The 23,426-nt window shown below is 50.3% G+C and overlaps 1 protein-coding gene across 11 annotated transcripts in view; it reads right to left on the reverse strand.

Annotated features, from left to right (window-relative positions):
• ATP2B4 (ATPase plasma membrane Ca2+ transporting 4) overlaps window positions 1-23,426 on the reverse strand; it is a 109,235-nt gene that overhangs the window by 15,191 nt on the left and 70,618 nt on the right. For 7 of the 11 annotated variants that reach the window (XM_038380196.1, XM_038380197.1, XM_043500519.1 and 4 more), the window contains 11 exons: window positions 23,015-23,257; window positions 22,101-22,342; window positions 20,840-21,074; window positions 18,332-18,511; window positions 17,400-17,487; window positions 16,651-16,757; window positions 9,651-9,842; window positions 9,224-9,437; window positions 7,381-7,592; window positions 5,962-6,069; window positions 5,117-5,299 (listed from right to left, as the gene is read on the reverse strand). In XM_038380196.1, coding sequence (XP_038236124.1) covers window positions 5,117-5,299; window positions 5,962-6,069; window positions 7,381-7,592; window positions 9,224-9,437; window positions 9,651-9,842; window positions 16,651-16,757; window positions 17,400-17,487; window positions 18,332-18,511; window positions 20,840-21,074; window positions 22,101-22,342; window positions 23,015-23,257 — 2,004 coding nt within the window. Of the gene's footprint in view, window positions 1-342; window positions 539-5,116; window positions 5,300-5,961; window positions 6,070-7,380; window positions 7,593-9,223; window positions 9,438-9,650; window positions 9,843-16,650; window positions 16,758-17,399; window positions 17,488-18,331; window positions 18,512-20,839; window positions 21,075-22,100; window positions 22,343-23,014; window positions 23,258-23,426 lie in introns of all 11 variants that reach the window. The other 4 variants (XM_043500521.1, XM_038380203.2, XM_043500520.1 and 1 more) reach the window with 2 other exon arrangements.

Consider the following 23,426-nt stretch of genomic DNA (forward strand, 5'->3'; position numbering starts at 1 on the left):
TTTATTAGGGGTCCTTCGTCCCACATAGTTCTTTTAAAGAACCTCAAATTTTGCACCCATGGGAAGGAAAAAAAAAAAATCAAAATCCTGCAAGGAGGAGAAAAGATAAAAGAAGCAACAAGGAGGAAACAAACCGGAAAGATTTTAAACATGGTTAAAGATGCAACAGCTTTAAAAGAAACAAATGGCCTCTCCACCCTGCCCCCTGCATCGAGACAAGGAATCATTGGGCCAAGTCAAGGATTAAAGAAGAGGGAGAGAGAACAGGTTTGGTTAGGTCGATGCGAGCGCTCTCTTGTGGTTATTAGGAAGTCATGCATTGTAATAGAGACTATCACTCACTGCCCGCAGTAGGAGATGCAGCAGCAGCAGGAGCAGCAGCAGAAGTGGTGGGAGTGGAATTGACGGAGGAAAGAGCTACATGGGTTGGGCTAGAAACATGTTTTACATCGTGGTGCTGGCTCACGATGGAAGGCTGTCTCCTGAGGGCTCCCTGCAAAGAGGAGGCGCCGGTCTGGAATGTGTAAACTACGTCCATCTGTAAAGAATCAGAGAGTGAGATAGCTTCGCCCCCACAGTCGGAGACCAAGAGGAAAGGGGGGGAGGGAGGAGGGGAGGCTGGGCAGACAGGGACAGACACAAACAAGACAGGATGGAGGTGGGTAGGGAGAAGAGCGGGAAAACCCATTTCAGATTACATTCCCGTAAATACAGTTTTGGCAGGTGATCCAAAAGCAGAGACACCGGAGCAAAGATTAGACATTAGCTTTCAGCCTTTCCCTCCCTCTCTCTGTAGTTTGCATCAGATGCAATCTTCACAGGCCCAAAGGAGTAGGGGCAGTCAGGGGAAAGGATCTAGTATATAAAGGCAACCTGCAGGAGGTGCGGAAAGAGACAGAGAGAGGGAGGGGATGGGTGCAGGTGTGAGCTGGCAACTGGTACACAGTGTGCAGCCTGTATTCTAGAAAACGACAATGGGATAGAAAAGCATTTCCAATCAGTCATGTCTTTCATTGGACTGAGTAAGGGGCTGACTCTGGAAACACGCCGAGCATCCACAACTCCCACTAAAGCCAAAAGGGCTCACAGATGCTCAGCACCTCTCAGGATCAGGCCCTGAACCACGCAGTGATTAATGCAAATACCCTAAATATAAAGGAAAAACAAAAAAAACCCAAAACAGTTATGAAATAAAGAAGCAGTCGCAGCGTCAGCCTCTGGACACATTCCAAGGAAGGAAGCTCAGAGCAGTAGCCAGTTACACCTGGGAATTTACACGGCTCTGAATTTTGACTCTCCTAGCTCTCTCTTGGTCCACACAGGTAGAACCAGGCGGCTACGTGTCCCTGGCCACTGCCCTGGTCACGTGATCCTTATTAAAAAGGCCTCCCCAAGGAAGGGCACACAGCTGCCAAGTCCATCCTAGTGGGTATTCCATGCACTGCTTTGCCATTTCCTGGTTTCATTCTCATACTGTGATGCAGGCACGTTTTCCTGCGATCAGCCAGGGCTATTGTGAAAGAATCACCGCAGTTTTCCTTTAAGGCACATTTGTTTAGGACACTCCCCTGGAAGCCTAGAACTCCAGGGTTTTGATCTCCAGGCTGGTTTGCTGGGATTTGCAGGACAGACATATGCTGGAAAGAACCCAGGGCTTTGCATAGTGTTGCAAGAGCAAGCTGCATCTTTCATGAGGCAAGAACGCAAAGCTTCATAAGTAAACGGGCTCCAGTACGGACTCGTTGGGCACTGCATGGTGGCCACTGGTATCGCTACTTCATTCTTCTGACTGGTTTGGAGACAGCGCCTAGAACCTGTATCACCTCTGCAGCACTACATTACAGAAATTTCTACCTACCGTACTCCGGCAAGTCTGGATCATTCTTGTAACGGGATGGTATTCCCAAAGGTGTTATGCTGCAGGCTAGCTTGAGAAATTAGCAAACGTAGCCGGTGTCCCAGTGACCAGCATCATCTGACCCCAAGGCAATTGGTTTTTCCCATATCCCACTGCAAAAATAACCCAGCCTGGCAGATACAAGGCAGCACCAAAGCTTAAAAGAATAGGAGCTCAGACGACAAAAAAATCACGTTGGCTTCAGTCATATGTACCCCCGCAGCTTGTGTTTTTCCACACGCAACTCACAGTGACCTCAATGTGGGCCATGCTCCAATATATATATTTTTTAAACCACATACACGTGGCTTTGATGTGGATCACATGCATTTCCTATGTGCTGCAAAAATTAAAAAAAGTGTCACACTTATGTGGAAATTGTGGTTCACACAGCCTATGAAATAGGACATGTATGCGAATCCCACGTGGGCACATCTCCCAGTCCAATGGGCTTAAAGAATCTTTTGCTGGTTGGCCACTGTTCTGGAAGCAGGTACCTACACTTGAACAGTGCCCAAACTTCATGAATCCAACGTGCACAAGAATACTGAGGCCTCATCTTGGCACCTCCATTCCATGGAGCAGCCCCAGCCCCCTTATTTCTTTGAAATGCAGCCACCCTAAAATTCTCATTCCAAGTGTATCGCATGATTCTGAAACACAGAAAACAAACACTGCTCCTTCCTTATCCCTTGTATGTTTAACAATCGGACGGTAACTCTGGCAGGGTCCCTAGGCAGGAGGAGTGGAGGTGGTCAGATTGGTATCTTCACATTCAGAAACCTCTAGTAGCCTTTGTGGTGGAAAGAAAAGGTGAACATGGGGTGGGGTGGGTGTTTGCTTGCTTGGGTAGGGAAGACGAGACCACTGTACAAAGCCAGGAGGATATAGCCTGGCAGATATGGGTCTCAGGAGATATTTCTTCTTGGGTTTATAATAGCTTCCATGTGCCATACATGGACTTACTTGCAGATATTGCCCTGAGCTCCCACCCGAAAGACACCTCCTCCCGCTTCTCCTTCGAGGAATTTCACTCTGAAATTCCCGCCAGACTCGGATGCCAGAGGAAAGCATCCCCAGCCCCTCAGAACCCACTCTGATTGTGTCAAAACCATGCACTAAGGCAGGAGAGTTGGGAAGGAAAAATAAACGCGTGACAATAACCAAAGGCAGCTCAGCAGTTATCCCACTCCCTTCCCCCTTGTGTCTCATCACTGGGCTCTGGTTCCTGGGAGCTGGGTAAAGAGCAAAGGGAAATGAAAGGACTGGCCCTTGCTGTGCCTATGAGGCTGTAGTGGTAGGGAGCAGACTGACTCCTCCAGGCAGGTAAGTTTTCCAGAGGCCTTTGCAGAAGATGCTTTCAGGCCATCAATTCCCCCCTCAGACTTGTTTAGCTGGAGCCAGGGCAATAGTGACACTCCAGGTCGACAGATGCTGGGCCCCGCTCCAAGGGGCTGAAAGCCCCCGCTATTCCCAGCTGGATAGCTCATGTTATTAGGCAACTGCCCAATCTGCAGCCAGGACACCAGAGGACAGGGGAAGAACGGACAGGCCAACACAAGAGAAATACCCAGTGCAGATAAGGAGGGGGAATGAATGTGCCACTTGCAGAAGAGCGAGAATTCTTTGTTCCCTCACATCCACGCTGAATACACGAGCTTCCTAGCATGGCATTTGACCCAGGAAAGCAAGGAGCGCCCGTTGCTAGCAGAGCTGGGAGCACGCTTCAGGAGCTTGCAGGTCACTGGGCATTGCATTCCTCACTTTGGCCTTTGCCTTCCACCTCTTCATCCCCAGCCTTGTCCCTTCCCAGTGTGGGGCAGGAGGTGAGCATGACAGAGACAGCCTCTACCAGCATGGAGTAGAGGGGGCCCTGGGGGCAGGGAGCGGGTGCTTAACAAGAGAAACATTGAGAAGGGAATGGCTGATAGAGAAACGTGAGCAGCTCGTGTGCAAGGTGTATTCTCCAGGATGAGACGCTTCCTTTCAGGGGGAAAAAGCAGAGGAGGGTCCCAAGGACAAATATGCTCTTTGGCAAAAACAATTAAAAAAAGGTCAGTGAGATTTTTAGAACTGCAACGGAAAAAAATTATTAAAGAAACCAAAACCAGGCTTCTTTCCCTCATACAATTCTCCTCTTCTAGCTGCAGCCTTGGGGACAGTAGATGGAGCGGCCCATGAAAGGGGACTTATCAGGAGACTGGGGGAGCAGCAGAGAAGAGGAGAGAGAAATAAAACCAATGGGGAGGGAGTGTGAAAAGTCACCGTGGTACGGGCCGCCGCCACCACCACGCTGCTCTGGCTGCCTTCGCAAGAGAGTGTGTTGGCTCCAGAGTGGTGAAAGCCAATAATGGTTGTGCAAACAGCTGACGTGGAAGAGCCCCAACTTCCCTGCTGGGAACAGAGATGGGCACTCAAGAGTGGCAAATCCCAATAAGCAGCTCTACCACTCCACCAAACTAAGCCAGCCTGGCTCTCTGCTGAGCTCGGGCTGCTGTCCTCATCTTGAACCTGGGGTTTGAAAGGCCTTGATCCAAAGACCGCTGAAGTGAATGAGAAGAGGACATGAGGGGAAGGGAAAAGGGTGGAGCTTTGATCCCTATAGAATGGGGTTCTTACACACCTGCAATGCAGAGGAAAAAAAAAAAAGGAGAGAACCTGGGTGCTAAATGCCCCATCTCCCGCAGCGTATTCAACTCCATCCCGGACTGCAGGAAGACAGGCCTTCCTAGAGCAGGATCTTTCGTCAGGGCTTGGCTAAGGCTGCCCAGCATCTACTTCCCACTAGGGGAGCAGCCATCCTGCAGACAATGCTTAGAAAAAGGCCGACTGATATCCATCCAGCTGCACCATCCATGATTACAAGGTCACCTGCCCAAGCCCCATTAACATAGAGGACCATGCAGCTCTGAGCCTGCCCCCCACAGCTGTGCAAGGCACTGATCCCTTCCCACAGTAGCTACACCCCCCCACTCTCATTGTAGCCCTGGCCCCACTGGAAATCAGGCGTGCTATGCACACACGGCTAAGCAGCAGTGCATGCCCGCAGGCCTGGCTCGCTGATCAGAAAGGCACTGGCAGTGGGAATTCTAGACCCTGAAGGGACTGAAGTATCATCGTGGCCATGAGGAGCCGCACAGGTAACAGCATGGCCCTCGATCTCTTCGGCCAGGGCCCCTGGGAAAGCAGGAAGCAACACCTCAGTGTCCCACACGGTACCTGAGTCTGTATCCTGTTGAGGCCCCTGAACCACAGGATCTGCCCCCGCCGGAGCTCCATTTCAGCATGGTCAATCTCATCCATGTCCTCCGGCAGGTCCTCTTCCGGAATATCCTCCTTGGTGGTACCATGTCCAGCTTCCTTCAGGAACTTCAGCTGGCTGGTTGGAACACTGCAGATCAGCTACAGAGACACAGGGAACCATGGGTTAATCCCTCGCCATCAACTGCACCAACGCAGCTGCTTCCTCACCCTGGGCATGACTCATCTGCGCTCCCCATCCCCCAAGAGTCCCCCGTCAGTATCGCTCAGGCTGGCTCGCCTGCAGCCCCAAGAGGGAGAGCCCTCACCTGCCAGCCTAGAGCAGCACTCCCCCCTCCAATGCTTTATGACAACCCCCAGGGTATATATGGGGGGAGGAGGGGGAGGGTGTTCATCTCACAGCCCCAGCCAGAGGACGAGAGCTCTCCTGTTTTTAGCAGAAGGAAGCAAACTTGCTTGGGGGGGGCAGGGGGAAGAGAGAAGAGAGGAGGAAGTACGGAGACACTAACTCCTGCATAGAATCACAGAACTGGAAGGGACCTTGAGAGGTCATCTAGTCCAGTCCCTTGCACTCATGGCAGGACTAGGTATTATATAAGTGTGTGTGTGTGTGTGTGTGTGTGTGTGTGTGTGTGTGTGTGTGTGTGTGTGTGTGTGTGTATATATATATTTTTTATATATATATATACACACACACACACACACACACACACACAGATGGAGGAACAGTGATCCAATGTTTCCACTGGGGCTGTGGGTTTGGAAATATACCATGGGGGTCGGGTCATCAGCCCAGCCCTCACCTGGCCCCAAAGCAGCTCTCCGACACCGATAAAGATGCACCAGAGCCACTGGCTCAGGGTGAGCCCGGAGCAGCTGAACGGCTTCCCACCAAACTCCACGATGAGGATCTGCAGCGCAGGAAAGAAGAGCACATGCCGGGGGGCTGTTAGAGGGGACATGCAGTCAGAGAGATCGCGTGGCATTTGGGAGTTTCTTCCTCCTCAAGCAGCTGGTTCGGGATGCTTTCAGCGTAGGCCAGTGGTGTCACTGGGTGAAGGACAGCAAAACTACAACTTGGGGGGCTGGAGAATGCTAAGGATTTCCCACCAAAAGCATTTGGAGGGAAACTAAGTATTTGCCCCTTGAAAATGTTCAGTTTTTTTACTCCACATCACCCCCATTTAAAAAAAAAAAAAAGTTTTCCCGCAACTGTTTTTCACTGACAAACCAGAAAGTTTCAAAACAAAAAAAAAGTTGAAAAGGCAATTTCTCATAGAAAAAAAAATTTCCACTGTACGAAGATTTTGACTAGTTCTCTCAATCCTGTTCCAGTTTGCACCTGGGTCGGGCCAGTATATTGGAGCAGGTAACTCATCCAGACCCAGAAAAGGGTCAAAGAAACCACAACAACTTCTCTCCCTGTGCTTTATCCTCTTTCATAGCCCAGTGTCGCAACACCGAGCAAAGGGCATTGTCTGGACAGCTCTGGAAACGCTCTCTCCAATAAATGCTCTTTGCGGCCAAGCTCCCCAGATGCTGTGAGAGGAGGCTTCTGCGCCACACACCCAGCCACTCTCAAATTTTCCCCCATCTCAAAAGGGAGTGGCAGGCTTAACAACTAGGCACATGCCAAGTGTTTTTACTGAAAAAATGGACAAAATTAACAGCCCAGGCAGTGGCCTGTACAGGATGTACAATTCAGAGCTGTAAAACTCCAAAACCCAGAGCAACAGAATGGAAACTCTGCATGCTTATCCATGTCAGCATCTGGCTGGGAGTCGGGCCAGAACCAGAACCTTTTATCTAGCCCCACCTTGACTGCAGGGCTCTGGATAAAATGGACCCTGAATCCAAACTACTCCTTGGTCAGGCAAAACCCAACTTTCAAGGCCATTTCTAGCTCTATCTAGGGGTATATAGACCCATCACTGTAGTATCTGAGCAGCTCATCAGCATTAACGCGTTTATCCTTGCAACACCCTGCAAGGTAAGGAAGGACCATTATCTCCATTTAAAGGTGGGGAACTGAGGCACAGAGGGGCTAAGGAACTTGCCCAAGGTCACAAAGGGTGTCTGTGGCAGAGCAGAGAATCAAACCCTGCTCTCCTGAGATCCAGCCTAGTGCCCTAACCACTGGCCCATCCTTCCTCTCTTCAGCACGCACTGTCTATCTCTAGTCCACACGCACCCACGCAGCTCTCAGTGCCAGTTGCTGTTACCTGGGCAGCAAAGGTTCCCAGCACCACCGTGCAGAAGATGGGATTCCGGAAGATGGCATCAAAGACGTTCCTCTCGCCATGAATCTTGCGAGCATTGATCTCATTGAACAGCTGCATCATGACGAAGGTGTTGAAGACAATGGTGTAGTGTTCGGAGGGCGGGGAGTGCAGTGGTGCGTTCCGGCCACTGTCAATATCAAAGAACTTCTCACCTATCAGACAGAAGGTGAAAGAGAAACTTGGTGGGTCTTTTCCCTGCCCCTTCACGCGTAACCTGGGATTTGAACAGACACTGCAGGAGGAGCAGTGTTGGCGGCATGTTGGTCCCATGATTGGAGAGAGACAAAGTGGTCACTTGATCTGTCCTCATCCTCAAAGGAAACCTGCACAACACCTTGAAAAGAAGAGCCTGGGCATTTAAGTTCACTACTCTGCTAGACACTAAAAATCATGGACAATAGAAATACTGGATTTATGGCCTATTACAACAATCTGCAATCCACTGACATCCTGCTCCACCCAGCTACTTCCCACCCCGCTCTCCTTCTCCACCCTATGACTGGAGGGGTGGAAACAGGCCACGTCACCTTGAATGGTTCCTTGAAAGGCGTTAACTATTTATGCTAAACAATCTGTTCCACCTCAAATTTAGCAGGGACACTGAGGCTGTATGTACACTACAGATTACTTTGGTATAAATTGCGTCACTCGGAGTGTGACTAATACACACCTCTGAGTGATGCACGCCGGTGCAGACAGTGCCGTCAGCAGGAGAACTTCTCCCATAGCTACCGCCCTCCTGTGGAGGCAGGAGTCATTAAGCTGACTGGAGGGCTCTCCCCCGTTGGCTTAGAGAGTCTTCACCAGAAGTGCGCTGTAAATGATGTCGTGTAGACATAGCCCGACTCACTTTCCCAGCCCTGAAGAAGAGCTCCGTGTAGCTCGAAAGCATGTCTCTCCCCCCCAACAGAAGTTGGTCCAATAAAAGATAGGACCTTCCCCCAGTTTGGCTTTCTAATTGCAGGACAAGCTTGATTATGGAAACATGGGGAAACAGATGCCTGTCTCAGTTTGACCAAGGGCACCAGCAAAGTGCAGTGCACCATGGATAAGCCAGGCAGAGCCCATTCAGACACCTGGATGTCCCTGTGTTGGGCCCTACAGGAGGCATTGGAAGTCTTTAAACAGATGGGAATGTAATGCCAGACAGGCAGCCATGGATGGCCATGTCCTTCCTTCATCCCAAGAGGATCAGCAGCAGCAGCTTTCTCCCCCCTCACGCTGCCCTCTGCCGTCCCCAACACGAAGCTTCCACCTCAGGGAGCCGAGCGCCCACTGGGTTCTCGGCCTACATGAGGAGGCTGTTCAGAGCGGGCGGTAGCTATGGTTTGTGTTGTGGATGCTGACTCACTTGGCATTAGACCAAGTCCTACCAAGGTCATTTCCACACAGCCCACGCAGCAGCCACTTGCAGTGGCTGCGGAGCAGGGCCAGAACTGAACGACTGACCTAGGCGTTTAAGGTCCTATAGACTATTACGGATCCCGGGAGCCAATCCATCTCCAGCAGCAAAATAAAATAAAAATAAATAAATGTGTTCACTTCATTAACCCTTTACTTAGTAGGGAGCTGAAAGAAAGAGCCACTTTCTTGGCTACAGCATGCTCTCTGAACCCAGTAGATTCTGGTGCAGACAATGGGATTCACTGAACTGGGGTCACTGTAGGTGGGCACATGCCCAGCTGGATTAGGTAGCCTACCTGGATTTACCTCTCACTGGTTTCGAGGCAGAGGGGGTGGCTGGTGTGGAAGTTCCCCCTCCCCTATGGCCTCAGAGGCTCACCTGCAAAGAGCAGAGTGAAGATGATGGTGAGCTGGTACACTGCGTGCCCCAGGATGTTCTTCATCATGGTGCGGGATATCAGGGGCTTGTTGCGGCCGTACGGCCGGCGCAGCAGCAGGGACTCCGAGGGGGGCTCTGTGGCAAGGGCTAAGGACGCAAACGTGTCCATGATCAAGTTCACCCACAGCATCTGAACGGCCTTCAGCGGAGAGTCCTGCAGAGGGAGAAGAATCCCCCGTGGTCTCTTTGCACAATACATAAAACTGCTGCCACCACCATCTCTGCCGCTCATCACCGGATGCTTTGTCATGATTATTTTATCTCCCCACCCGCAGGGTCTCATGGCGAGTCAGCAGCTAAGCCAAGGACTCCTGGCTTCAAGTCCCATCCAGCTCCAAGCACTAGGTTGCTCCCCAGGCTTCCTTACCTGTGTGATGCAGGCTCCTGTGAAAGCGACGATGACGGCCACCACGTTGACGGTCAGCTGGAACTGCAGGAACTTGGAGATACTGTCGTACACGTTGCGGCCCCACATCACTGCCTTCACAATGCTGGTGAAGTTGTCGTCCGTCAGGATGATGTCTGATGCTTCTTTGGCCACATCGGTGCCTGCGATGCCCTTGAGGGGGAAACAGAGTGAAGAAGAGGGTGTCGATGAGTCATAAGAACAGCCATACAGACCAAAGGCCCATCTAGCCCAATATCCTGTCTTCCGACAGTGGCCAATGCTAGGTGCTCCAGAGGGAATGAGCAGAACAGGTAATCAAGTGATCCATCCCTTTGCCCATTCCCAGCTTCTGACAAACAGAGGCTAGGGACACCATCCCTGCCCATCCTGGCTAATAGCCATTGATGGACCTATCCTCCATGAATTATCTAGTTCTTTTTTGAACCCTGTTATAGTCTTGGCCTTCACAATATCCTCTGGCAAGGAGTTCCACAGGTTGACTGGGTGTAGTGTGAAAAAAATACTTCCTTGTGTTTGTTTTAAACCTGCTGCCTATTAATTTCATTTGGTGGCCTCCTAGTTCTTGTGTTATGAGTAAACAACACTTCCTTATTTACTTTCTCCATGCCAGTCACGATTTTATAGACCTCTATCATATCCCCCCTTAGTTGTCTCTTTTCCAAGCTGAAAAGTCCCAGTCTTATTAATCTCTCCTCATACGGCAGCCGTTCCATACGCCTAATTATTTTTGTTGCCCTTTTCTGAACCTTTTCCAATTCCAATGTATCTTTTTTGAGATGGGGTGACCACATCTGCACGCACTATTCAAGATGTGGCTGTACCACGGATTTATAGAGAGACAATATGATATTTTTGGTCTTATCTATCCCTTTCTTAATCACAGGTTTCAGAGTAGCAGCCGTGTTAGTCTGTATTCGCAAAAAGAAAAGGAGTACTGGTGGCACCTTAGAGACTAACAAATTTATTAGAGCATAAGCTTTTGTGAGCTACAGCTCACTTCATCGGATGCATTTGGTGGAAAAAACAGTGGGGAGATTTATATACACACACACAGAGAACATGAAACAATGGGTTTATCATACACACTGTAAGGAGAGTGATCACTTAAGATAAGCCATCACCAGCAGCAGGGGGGGAAAGGAGGAAAACCTTTCATGGTGACAAGCAGGTAGGCTAATTCCAGCAGTTAACAAGAATATCAGAGGAACAGTGGGGGGTGGGGTGGGAGGGAGAAATACCATGGGGAAATAGTTTTACTTTGTGTAATGACTCATCCATTCCCAGTCTCTATTCAAGCCTAAGTTAATTGTATCCAGTTTGCAAATTAATTCCAATTCAGCAGTCTCTCGTTGGAGTCTGTTTTTGAAGCTTTTTTGTTGAAGGATAGCCACTCTTAGGTCTGTAATCGAGTGACCAGAGAGATTGAAGTGTTCTCCAACTGGTTTTTGAATGTTATAATTCTTGACGTCTGATTTGTGTCCATTCATTCTTTTACGTAGAGACTGTCCAGTTTGGCCAATGTACATGGCAGAGGGGCATTGCTGGCACATGATGGCATATATCACATTGGTAGATGCGCAGGTGAACGAGCCTCTGATAGTGTGGCTGATGTGATTAGGCCCTATGATGGTATCCCCTGAATAGATATGTGGACAGAGTTGGCAACGGGCTTTGTTGCAAGGATAGGTTCCTGGGTTAGTGGTTCTGTTGTGTGGTGTGTGGTTGCTGGTGAGTATTTGCTTCAGATTGGGGGGCTGTCTGTAAGCAAGGACTGGCCTGTCTCCCAAGATCTGTGAGAGTGATGGGTCGTCCTTCAGGATAGGTTGTAGATCCTTGATGATGCGTTGGAGAGGTTTTAGTTGGGGGCTGAAGGTGATGGCTAGTGGCGTTCTGTTGTTTTCTTTGTTGGGCCTGTCCTGTAGTAGGTGACTTCTGGGTACTCTTCTGGCTCTGTCAATCTGTTTCTTCACTTCAGCAGGTGGGTATTGTAGTTGTAGGAATGCATGATAGAGATCTTGTAGGTGTTTGTCTCTGTCTGAGGGGTTGGAGCAAATGCGGTTATATCGTAGCGCTTGGCTGTAGACAATGGATCGAGTGGTATGATCTGGATGAAAGCTAGAGGCATGTAGGTAGGAATAACGGTCAGTAGGTTTCCGATATAGGGTGGTGTTTATGTGACCATCGCTTATTAGCACCGTAGTGTCCAGGAAGTGGATCTCTTGTGTGGACTGGTCCAGGCTGAGGTTGATGGTGGGATGGAAATTGTTGAAATCATGGTGGAATTCCTCAAGAGCTTCTTTTCCATGGGTCCAGATGATGAAGATGTCATCAATGTAGAGCAAGTAGAGTAGGGGCATTAGGGGACGAAAGCTGAGGAAGCGTTGTTCTAAGTCAGCCATAAAAATGTTGGCATACTGTGGGGCCATGCGGGTACCCATCGCAGTGCCGCTGATTTGAAGGTATACATTGTCACCAAATGTGAAATAGTTATGTGTCAGGACAAAGTCACAAAGTTCAGCCACCAGGTTAGCCGTGACAGTATCGGGGATACTGTTCCTGACGGCTTGTAGTCCATCTTTGTGTGGAATGTTGGTGTAGAGGCTTCTACATCCATAGTGGCTAGGATGGTGTTTTTAGGAAGATCACCAATGGACTGTAGTTTCCTCAGGAAATCGGTGGTGTCTCGAAGATAGCTGGGAGTGCTGGTAACGAAGGGCCTGAGGAGGGAGTCTACATAGCCAGACAATCCTGCTGTCAGGGTGCCAATGCCTGAGATGATGGGGCGTCCAGGATTTCCAGGTTTATGGATCTTGGGTAGCAGATAGGTAGCCCTTCGTTACCAGCACTCCCAGCTATCTTCGAGACACCACCGATTTCCTGAGGAAACTACAGTCCATTGGTGATCTTCCTAAAAACACCATCCTAGCCACTATGGATGTAGAAGCCTCTACACCAACATTCCACACAAAGATGGACTACGAGCCGTCAGGAACAGTATCCCCGATACTGTCACGGCTAACCTGGTGGCTGAACTTTGTGACTTTGTCCTGACCCATAACTATTTCACATTTGGTGACAATGTATACCTTCAAATCAGCGGCACTGCGATGGGTACCCGCATGGCCCCACAGTATGCCAACATTTTTATGGCTGACTTAGAACAACGCTTCCTCAGCTCTCATCCCCTAATGCCCCTACTCTACTTGCGCTACATTGATGACATCTTCATCATCTGGACCCATGGAAAAGAAGCTCTTGAGGAATTCCACCATGATTTCAACAATTTCCATCCCACCATCAACCTCAGCCTGGACCAGTCCACACAAGAGATCCACTTCCTGGACACTACGGTGCTAATAAGCGATGGTCACATAAACAGCACCCTATATCGGAAACCTACTGACCGCTATTCCTACCTACATGCCTCTAGCTTTCATCCAGATCATACCACTCGATCCATTGTCTACAGCCAAGCGCTACGATATAACCGCATTTGCTCCAACCCCTCAGACAGAGACAAACACCTACAAGATCTCTATCATGCATTCCTACAACTACAATACCCACCTGCTGAAGTGAAGAAACAGATTGACAGAGCCAGAAGAGTACCCAGAAGTCACCTACTACAGGACAGGCCCAACAAAGAAAACAACAGAACGCCACTAGCCATCACCTTCAGCCCCCAACTAAAACCTCTCCAACGCATCATCAAGGATCTACAACCTATCCTGAAGGACGAGCCATCATTCTCACAGATCTTGGGAGACAGACCAGTCCTTGCTTACAGACAGCCCCCCAATCTGAAGCAAATACTCACCAGCAACCACACACCACACAACAGAACCACTAACTCAGGAACCTATCCTTGCAACAAAGCCCGTTGCCAACTCTGTCCACATATCTATTCAGGGGATACCATCATAGGGCCTAATCACATCAGCCACACTATCAGAGGCTCGTTCACCTGCGCATCTACCAATGTGATATATGCCATCATGTGCCAGCAATGCCCCTCTGCCATGTACATTGGCCAAACTGGACAGTCTCTACGTAAAAGAATGAATGGACACAAATCAGACGTCAAGAATTATAACATTCAAAAACCAGTTGGAGAACACTTCAATCTCTCTGGTCACTCGATCACAGATCTTAGAGTGGCTATCCTTCAACAAAAAAGCTTCAAAAACAGACTCCAATGAGAGACTGCTGAATTGGAATTAATTTGCAAACTGGATACAATTAACTTAGGCTTGAATAGAGACTGGGAATGGATGAGTCATTACACAAAGTAAAACTATTTCCCCATGGTATTTCTCCCTCCCACCCCACCCCCCACTGTTCCTCTGATATTCTTGTTAACTGCTGGAATTAGCCTACCTGCTTGTCACCATGAAAGGTTTTCCTCCTTTCCCCCCCCGCTGCTGGTGATGGCTTATCTTAAGTGATCACTCTCCTTACAGTGTGTATGATAAACCCATTGTTTCATGTTCTCTGTGTGTGTGTATATAAATCTCTCCTCTGTTTTTTCCACCAAATGCATCCGATGAAGTGAGCTGTAGCTCACGAAAGCTTATGCTCTAATAAATTTGTTAGTCTCTAAGGTGCCACCAGTATTCCTTCCCTTTCTTAATGATTCCCAACATTCTGTTCGCTTTTTTGACTTCCGCTGCATACTGAGTGGATGTTTTCAGAGAACTCTCCACAATGACTCCAAGATCTCTGAGTGGTAACAGCTAATTTAGACCCCATCATTTTATACATATAATTGGGGGTCACTGGGCAAACTGTCCACCTCCCCATACCAGTGCTCTGCTTCTTCCCAGAGACCGGCCTGTTGCACAACGCCAACAAGCCTTGGAAGTTTGGATCCAGATCAGACCTATGACCGGAATGAGCCCGCTTCTATCTTTACAGGATGCCCTCTATGCTTGGAACAGCTTCCGACATCCTATGCACCAAGCACCTTCCTTCCTACATGGGGACAGCAGGCTGTCAATTCTGGTGTGGGATCCCCTGTTAGCACCTCTTACCTCACAGAGTGTTGAAATGGAGCAGGCAGCAATAGTTAGTCTTTAAGGTGCCACCGTACTCCGTATTGTTTTTGTGGATACAGACTAACACGGCTACCCCCTGATACTTAAAAGTAGCCATTTCCCCTTGATCCTTTTTGCTAAGTGTTCATTCAAACAGGGACCATTGGGATCCAGAAGCGCGCTCTCTCTGGTAGGGAGCTCCAGAGGAACAGATGGGCTTCCCCCCAAAATTGCACCCAATATAGTTCATTTGCTGGCAGACATGTCTGAGGATTACTCTCCCGTGTTTGCCACACATCCCTGCCCCACTCCTCTGGTCTTAATTTAGACTGTAATCCTGCAATGAGCACGAGATCAGGTGGACCCTTGTGCCCACTGCAATCTCTCTGGGGCAAAGACTCCCTCTGTGTTTTGCAAAGCGCCACATACATCTAAGGCACTCCACAATGGACATTTAAAAGTGATCAGGCTGCTTGCTGCAGTAATCAGTCGTGGGCACTAGAAGGTGCTCAGTTTGCACAGATGCTTCCATTGCCAGGAGCAAAGGCACAGCTACATGCAGATGTGTTAAGTGGAAGCAACTTCACGATTTTGCCCCATGCTCTCCTGCTGGGTCCTGGTGAGCCTGGGTATTGGGAGATTCTGTCCCTAGCTATGAATTCCCTGGTTTTGGTAGGAGGGCAAACGTGAAACTGAATTTTGACCACATTGTTAGTATCCCAGTCTCCGGAGTCCATAGTCAGAGATAAACAGTAAGGGGCCCTTAGTTTCCTGTTGGGAAAGTCCATCCCCACAGACTGCAGCAGGGCAGCCGTTCTTTTCAAGTCTCAGCACAACACTCGGCCCCAAAAAGAATTGGGCATCGGATTTCAGCACCCGATCCAGTCACCTCTCCAGCTGTAGAACTCCTATGTCCAGCATGCAGGCTGAAGACCTTAGTTTTAGCCAGCGATCAAGTCCATTGCTTGGACTAAATCAATGAGTGAGAGAAAGACAGAAAACGATTTTGCAGGGGCTCGGGAGGATTAAATGGGACTGCAAACCCTTTGAAATCCCAGGCTTGCAAAATGGCTTCCAACATATCTTTGTTTAAAAAAATTCCAAAAGGAATTTGTTTAAACATAAATACATACCCCTCTAGTGGCTGCAACCCATACACTGCAGCCTTATGCTAAGGTACCAGAACCTGAACATGAAACTGACTAGAAACAAAGGGAAAATGACCAGTCTATTTTCCTGGTTCCATTTGAAAGAAATGCAGAAAAGTAGGCAAACAGTGTTAACAGCAAAAAGTGAACTAGATTTTCAGATTCTTTCTGGGTAAATAAGCAAATGCATTATCAGAAAGATAAGATTTAGGGTTGTTTATTTTCAGTTTGGGTCAGTAACTCCAGGCCTGGGTCCTTTAAGCCAGGCTCCTAAATACATGTGGCTGATTTGCAGAGGTACTGAACATCTGCACCTACCATTGTCCTGAGGATATATGAAAGCCAGGCTATGTTTATTTAGGTGCCTGTGTATGGGTTTAGAACATTAGCTTTCAGCAGCCGACTTTGAACGTTAAGGCCAGGATTCTTAATCTGACAATGTCCCTTTAAGAATATAAAAGGAGGGAGGGTTCATCTTTAAGCCAGGATAAGAGGATTGTTTCTTGGTATGGTATATTTTCCAGGACCCTTGTGGCAAAAATCCTATAGTACTTAATACAAAGTGATCACCTCCCTGCAAAATTTTTGCACCATCTTATGAAGTCTATAGAGACTTTTATAGCAGGGATAAAATTCTATAGGATGATTAAAATGATCTCCTCTTCCATTACATCCTGTAAGCTTTTGAGTGATTCCTATACCACAAAAGGAATTCACTCCTCTTCAAATCCATAGGATGTTTCTAACACAATGCAGCACACTCATGTTCTTCCATACCATAGCAAATCCAACATCAGCTTTCTTCAAGGCTGGGCCATCATTGGTCCCGTCCCCAGTAACGGCCACCACCTGCCGCCGCTCTCCGACAGTGCTGTCAATAATTCCTGAAACACAGACACGGAGTTCAAAGGCAACAGGCCCCAGCGTGGGCTCCTCACACAGATGGAGCTGCACTGGGCAGCAATTGGCCTAGGAATCATTAGATCAGCACAAAGTGGCAACGATACAACAATGGCACGTCTTCTCTTAATGTGGACACCTGTCAGCCACTCAATATTGCAGGGCTGCCTCTCTCCTTGGGGACAGGCACTGTTTTTAAGACTCTCATCCAGTGTCTCTTCTGGCAGGAGTGCTGGAACTATTTGTAGGGGCAGGAGTGCTAAGAGCCATTGAACCAAACCCTATAGATGAAGGAAACCACTTCAAGCCAGGGGGTGCAGCCGTAACCCCAGCACCTCCAGTTCCAGCACCTATGGCAGGATCATACCACTGCTGATACTTTTCCCTTCCAGATCACCTTCTCTGCAAGGATCTCAGTCCTTAAGCCTTATTGCCCCGCTAGGAAGATGATCAGCACCAATTAGCCTTGTTATACAGATGGGGAAAAAATGTCAGGCACAAGGAATGATGGGGGAAAAAGCATCTTGCTTTAGGTCACAGTGCGTCAACGGCAGAGCTGGGAAAAGTACACAGGAGTCCTGGCTCCATGTTCCCTACCCTGTGGGTATTTCTGCAGGAGCCCTTACCTTTCACAAGCGTATGCTTATCCGTGGGGGAGGAACGGGCCAGAACTCGCAGCTTGGGCCAGATTTTATCCAGCTGCTCTTGCTCCACCTGCAGGACCAACCAAGAGAGAGACTGAGTCAGTCAAAGAGCGTGAAGCTGCCCCCGTGGGCCTGGCCAGGCAGGCGTTTGAAAACTAGAGCCGAGCGAATCATTGATCATTCAGTTCGCTGGCCGAAAAGGAAAAAAAAAAAAAAAAAAAAAAAAACACTGAACAAACTCTTCAGTGTGGGTCCAAAAGGTTTAGTTTAGTTTTCAGGTGTGGGGGGTTTTTACTAGCTCAATTTCAAAACAAGAAGTCAAAACAGTTCATTTAGCAAAAATATCCAATTAAAATAAATAGTTCAACTTTTCCCAAAAAGTTTCCCCCCCAGCTGAAGCGATAGGCAGAATTTGACCCAAACTCGTGAACAGTTTGTCAACCTGAAACTAGTTTATTCACTGAAAAATGCAGTCACTGAAAAATTTTGTCCAGCCCCATTGAGAGTCAAGGATCATTAGGTAGGGCAGGATGGGGAATGAGGACTGGATGGTCCCTTCACCTCAACTTAACTGTTTCTCCCACGACAAGTCTGGAGCCCAGGCATCCTCCAGGGGTCACTGGCCCCTAGCCAAGCTGGTTGGCCCCAGCTGATGCGAGCTGAGCAGACAGCTCTCCATGACAGGCATTCGAAGCATTACAAACCCAGCTAGGTCCAGTTCAGTTTTGGTCCAAGACGCCACGTATTAGGCAGGAGCAAGAGGCTACCTCCATATGCTGCACTTCCAGGTCTATGGTTCGGAGTTAAAAGCACCCTTTGTCAGCAGGCTATACTTCCAAAGATGCCTCTGGAGTCCATTGCCCAGGGCCCCAAGTGACTCATACAGAGGCAGGATCCCTTGTCTGTATTCCTACCTCTCCCTTCTCATTCCGGATGAGCCGGTTGAACTCCTTGCCCTCCAGGCATAGGAAGTCCTCCCCGGGCAGCAGGATGCCGCACTTGGTAGCGATGGCGCGGGCCGTGTTGATGTTGTCGCCTGTCACCATGCGGACGGTGATGCCAGCACGCTGGCACTTCAGGATGGCCTCTGGCACCTATGGGCGAGATCAGAGAGAAACACTGTGGAACAGGGCCACCTGGGGGGGCAAGGGGGGCAAGTGGGGCAATTTGTCCCAGGAGAGTTTTCAGGGGCCATTTGGCAGCGGGGGGTCCTTCAGTGCCGCCGAATACACCCGGAGTGAAGGACCCGCTGCCGCTTCTTCCGTTCCGGGTCTTCGGCGGCAATTCAGCGGTGGGGGTCCTTCCGCTCCATGTCTTCAGCAAAGTGCCCCAAAGACCCAGAGTGGAAGAACCCCTGCCGCCGAAGACCCCAGGCTCCCTGAATCCTCCGGGCAGCCCTGCTGTGGAAAAGAGACAGATGGGGGAAAGAGACAGACCAGAAAAAGAGAAGCTGTGGAAAAACAAACCCGTAGGGTCAGACGGACTCAAGGAGCCCCACCTGGACAGTGTGAATGGAGGGCTGGGGTAACTAGCACTGGCACAGGAAAGCTGGCATACAAGGGACATGCTAGCAGCTTTGGTGCAGCAGGAGGCCTCCCTGGGAATGAACGGCAGATGAAGGTAGGATTGCTAGAATCCTGGCCCAGCAGTCAGGAGAGGTTTAGGCACGGTAGCAAGCCAGGGCAAATTGAGGAGCAGCGTCTGGGAAAGTTGGGTGCACGAGGGAACTGGGGGTGCGAAGAGTCCATCCAGGGAAAAGATCCAGGGGATGAAGATCAAGGAGCCCAGGGTGGCCTTGAGATATCTTGAGGGGGTTGGAGCAGGAGGTTGGTTCAAGTTTTGGTGAATTCAGGCCTCATTTAGTCCCAATGCACCACTGGGCTGGCCTGGGCTGGGCCGGGCCCAGGGAGGGATGCTGCGTAGGGTGGAAGGCTCAGGGCAGTCTGGAAGGAAGGCCCCAGACAGAGGAATCCCCAAGAACCAGAGAGCAGGAAGGAGCAGAGTCTTCCTTCTATGCCTTGTTCTCCAAGCCCATGGGGTGGTTGATTTGGCTCTGGCCCCCTGGAGTCAAGAACCAGGCAGCAGCTAACTTGAGGGCAGGGCAGAGAGTCTCCATCTTGCTCCGCAGGAGCGGGGAGGCGGTGCATGGCAAGTCCGGTCTATGGAGCCCAGATGCTGGGCACTGGAGCCCCATCGTACTGGGTCGCGCACAGGGGACTCAAGTTACTGAGAGTTTGACAGGATCCAGCTCACTTCTAAGCTCGGCGTAGGAGGCGCTGGCTGAGCGGTTCTGAACCGAGGAGCTCGTTCTCTCCATGGCGCTAGAGGACAGCAGGTCTGTTCAGAGCCCTTCCTGCAATTGGCTGCGGGGCTGTTCCTCTACTGCCCCCAGGGATACGCAACCTTATTGTCTCCTCCACAGGATGCCGCGGTGCTCAGGAACCTCCGGTGCCGAGGTACGGATGAGCAATCTAACCGAGAGGTGGGATGTTTTATTTCTCCTGCTCCGCCGGATGGCACGTCGACAGCAGCCCGGCATCTCCGGCTGCAGCAACAGCACATCGCTGCGCTAAATGGGTTTCATCTCATACAGAACGAGCCTGAGCAGGGGGTAGGGCGTTCTCGTGTGTGTGTGTGGGGTGGGGGTGGGGGGAACATTACTGAGAAATCAGCAAATTGAATCATGGCCTCCAGAGCCGGTGCAGACCGGGCATCTGTAATGCGATTCCCGAGCCCAGATACTTCAACGTCTAATTAGGGAAAGACGAGAGCAAGGCAGGCTCCAAAATGTAATAAAGAGGCAGGCATGGGACTGCTTATTGCATTAGCCCAGCGGTCTGTCTGTCACCCCCGGGCAAGCTGTGAGAAAGAACAGGGGGAAGGAGCAGGTGGGCATCGCTGGGGAAAACAGGTTCCTGTAAACAGCACTCTTCCACCCTGGGGGGCAGCAAATCAATTCCCCCCCCGCCTTAACCTTTCACCTATGGAACACTCCGCCCGACTTCTCGGCAACCTCTGGCAACGCACCCTTCCCCTGAACATTGGCACTGGAGGGGCGCTCATGCCCAGGCACCTGGCTCAGAGCAAGATGCCTTTGTGGGGATGTGCCTGGTATACAGGCGAGAGAGGGAGGGAAGCGCACACCCCAGGCACTTGGAGTGCTCCACATAGTGGCACAGAGTGAGGGCACCTCAGGAGTGGGCACATCGCACAGGGACCGGGGGAGGCAATGCGTGGCACACTGCAGAACATCTCTGGGGTGCTCATGCCCCATCCGCCTCTCTAAAAGGGCGCTCATCACCCTGCAGCAGCAGCATACCGAGGGGCACAGAGCTCATGCCGCAGCGGGGTGGGGCAGGGACATGCAGCCAGCAAAGCAGCCGGATGGCCCAGGTTAAGGTGGTAAGAGGGCGTTGTGGTACCTCTGGCCGGACAGGGTCCTCTATGCCAACAACGGTGATACAGGCCAGGTCAGACACGATCTCGTTCTCGCTGTCCCAGTCAGGCTCGGCGTCGGCAGGGAAGTCGCGGAAGGCCAGACAGATGGTGCGCAGCCCTTGGCACGCCATCGGCTCAATCACCTTCTTCACCATCTCATCCCGGTCTTTCACCTTGAACACCCGCAAGTCTCCGTTCTTGTCCAGAATCTTTGTGCACCTGCACACGGTGGGAGGTTTCAGAAGTTAGAGAGATGGATTGGCATCTGCCGACGAACTAGAGAGGCAAGACTCCCAGCCCCAACCACACAGCAGAAGAGACGGTGCCACAGATTTAGCAAGCCCCTCTCATCTGTCAATTAGGCATGAACCCCAAGAGTCTGCAGGTGAGCCCACAGGAAGGGAAAAAAAATATTTTATATATATGGTGGATGCTTCCTTCCCTGAAACAGTCTAGATTCTCAGAGCTGCAAAGCTGGGCATGGAGTCTCTCTGGAACACACTCCCTGCCAGATGTATGGCACTGCCTGGCTATAGACACCAACGCAGCTTCTGCATGGCATTTTGGCTGCCAGGAGCGCAAAGGCAGCAGTAGAAGTGACAAAATAATGACTCGACAAATGTGTCAAGCGCCCTCCCGACAGGTTCCGCTTGAGCCCCGATTAACAGATTGTATTTTATGCCAAGCAACTGAGGATGAAGCCATGGGGCTGTCCTGCATGGCACAGTGCTCTTCTAATGACCGCATGCAGGCTCAAAGATGGCAGAGAACCTCTCACTTCACTAGGTGCTATTTGAAGCTTTCCCAGAGGCAGTGTGGCCTAGTGAATAGTGCACTAGACTAGGACTTGGGAGACTATGGTCACCAAGCAGACTGGGAATAGAACCCATCAAGTTACATCCCTCTGGGCCTCAGTTTCCCAATCTGTAAAATGGGGATAATGATACTGATCTCCTTTGTAAAGCGCTCCGAGATCTACAGATGAAAAAAGTGTGCTATAGAAGAACTAGTGATTATTCTTCTCTGTTCTGCAGATAATGTACATGTGTCTTTTTTCACAAGAGAGATCTCACAGGTGTCCCCTCCCCACTGAAATCCCCACAATTCTGGGTTCATTCTGGGAAGGGCTCCCCAGACTATCAGTGGCCCATGGAGCACAGCTAGAGAATTTGCATTCAGAAGCACCACTAGTGGCTCCAGCAAGGGAATGGCTTACTCAGCAACGGAGGAGGGAAGGGTAGTTACTTGCGTAGGATGATCTCCGAGGCTCCTTTGCTGTACATGCGGAAGCTGCCATCCGGGTTTTTCAACACCGTGCTCATGGATTTGCGCACAGAGTTGAAGGTGTAGACCTTGTAGAGCTTCTCTTCTGGAACCTCGTTCCGAACTGCCTGGTAGTCTTGCTTCAAATCCAGGACGAAGCCCAGTAGGGAGCACTCTGTCTTGTTCCCCACTTGCCGTGGGAGGCCCCCTTCCTTTTCTGGTGGCTAAGAAGTTCCCAAAGTGGGGAGAAAGGGGGGGAAATAAAAATCAATAAAAATCTTCCCAGCCAGGCCCACTGAGGTGGGGAGAAAGGGGGGAGGAGTTGGAAGTCTGATCTGCAGGGATATAATGCATGTTGACTTTTTAAAGATTGTGATCAGCAGGGTCCAGAGTGAACGCGTCAAGATGAAATGGGAGTAGATTCCACTTCTTAGAGCCTTGGACCCAAGTCCTCAACTAGTGCAAATCAAGATAGCACCACTGAGGTCAACCCCAGCCCCGGAGAACTAAGAGGCATAAACCCCAGCGGAGGACCTGCCCATTGTTTCAGACTCTCTGCATCATCACATCAGTATAAAGGCCCAGGCAAGGTGATGGAAAGTCACAGATTTAAGGGGAAAATGGACCCCTGATCATCTAGTCCGACCTCCTGCACAACAGGGGCCATTAATTCCTATTTGAACTAGATCCTCTAACCAGCTTTGTGGAGGACACAAAGGATGCTAAGCTGCTCTTAACCCCTTGTTCATCAGGAAGTAAATCTTACACCCCATCCCCCATATCCTACCACAGCCCCATGCTTTGCCTTGTGCTGTTCCTTTGCATGGGTCACCAGCCACCTGAGCTCTGGGAAGGGCTAGAAGCAGTGTTAGAGTAGCAGGGGAAGGACAACTCACCAGGATCTTTGACGTATAGGCCGAGTTGATGGCGACACTATTGACAATGAGGTCCAAGACCTTGGACAGGATGGCTTCGGGGTCGGGGATCTGCCGATAATGGGTGTCGCCCACATAGGCCTGCACCACGGTCATGCGGTTCATGGTGAGCGTGCCAGTCTTGTCCGAGCAGATGGCCGTTGCGTTGCCCATAGTCTCGCAGGCGTCCAGGTGCCTCACCAGGTTGTTGTCCTTCATCATTTTCTGCAGTGGGGCGCAAGACAGGCCGTGAAAGGGTTAAGAGGCAGGTAGGCTTCTCCTCACCTGTGTCTTCACATGGCACACAGCCAGAGCTCACAGCCATGCTTTGCACCCCCCGGGAAGGCAGATCCTGGAGCCAAGGGCACTGGGAACACAGAGGAACGGAGAGGCC

This window comes from Dermochelys coriacea, chromosome 21, assembly GCF_009764565.3.
Source record: "Dermochelys coriacea isolate rDerCor1 chromosome 21, rDerCor1.pri.v4, whole genome shotgun sequence".
NCBI lineage: Eukaryota > Metazoa > Chordata > Testudines > Dermochelyidae > Dermochelys > Dermochelys coriacea.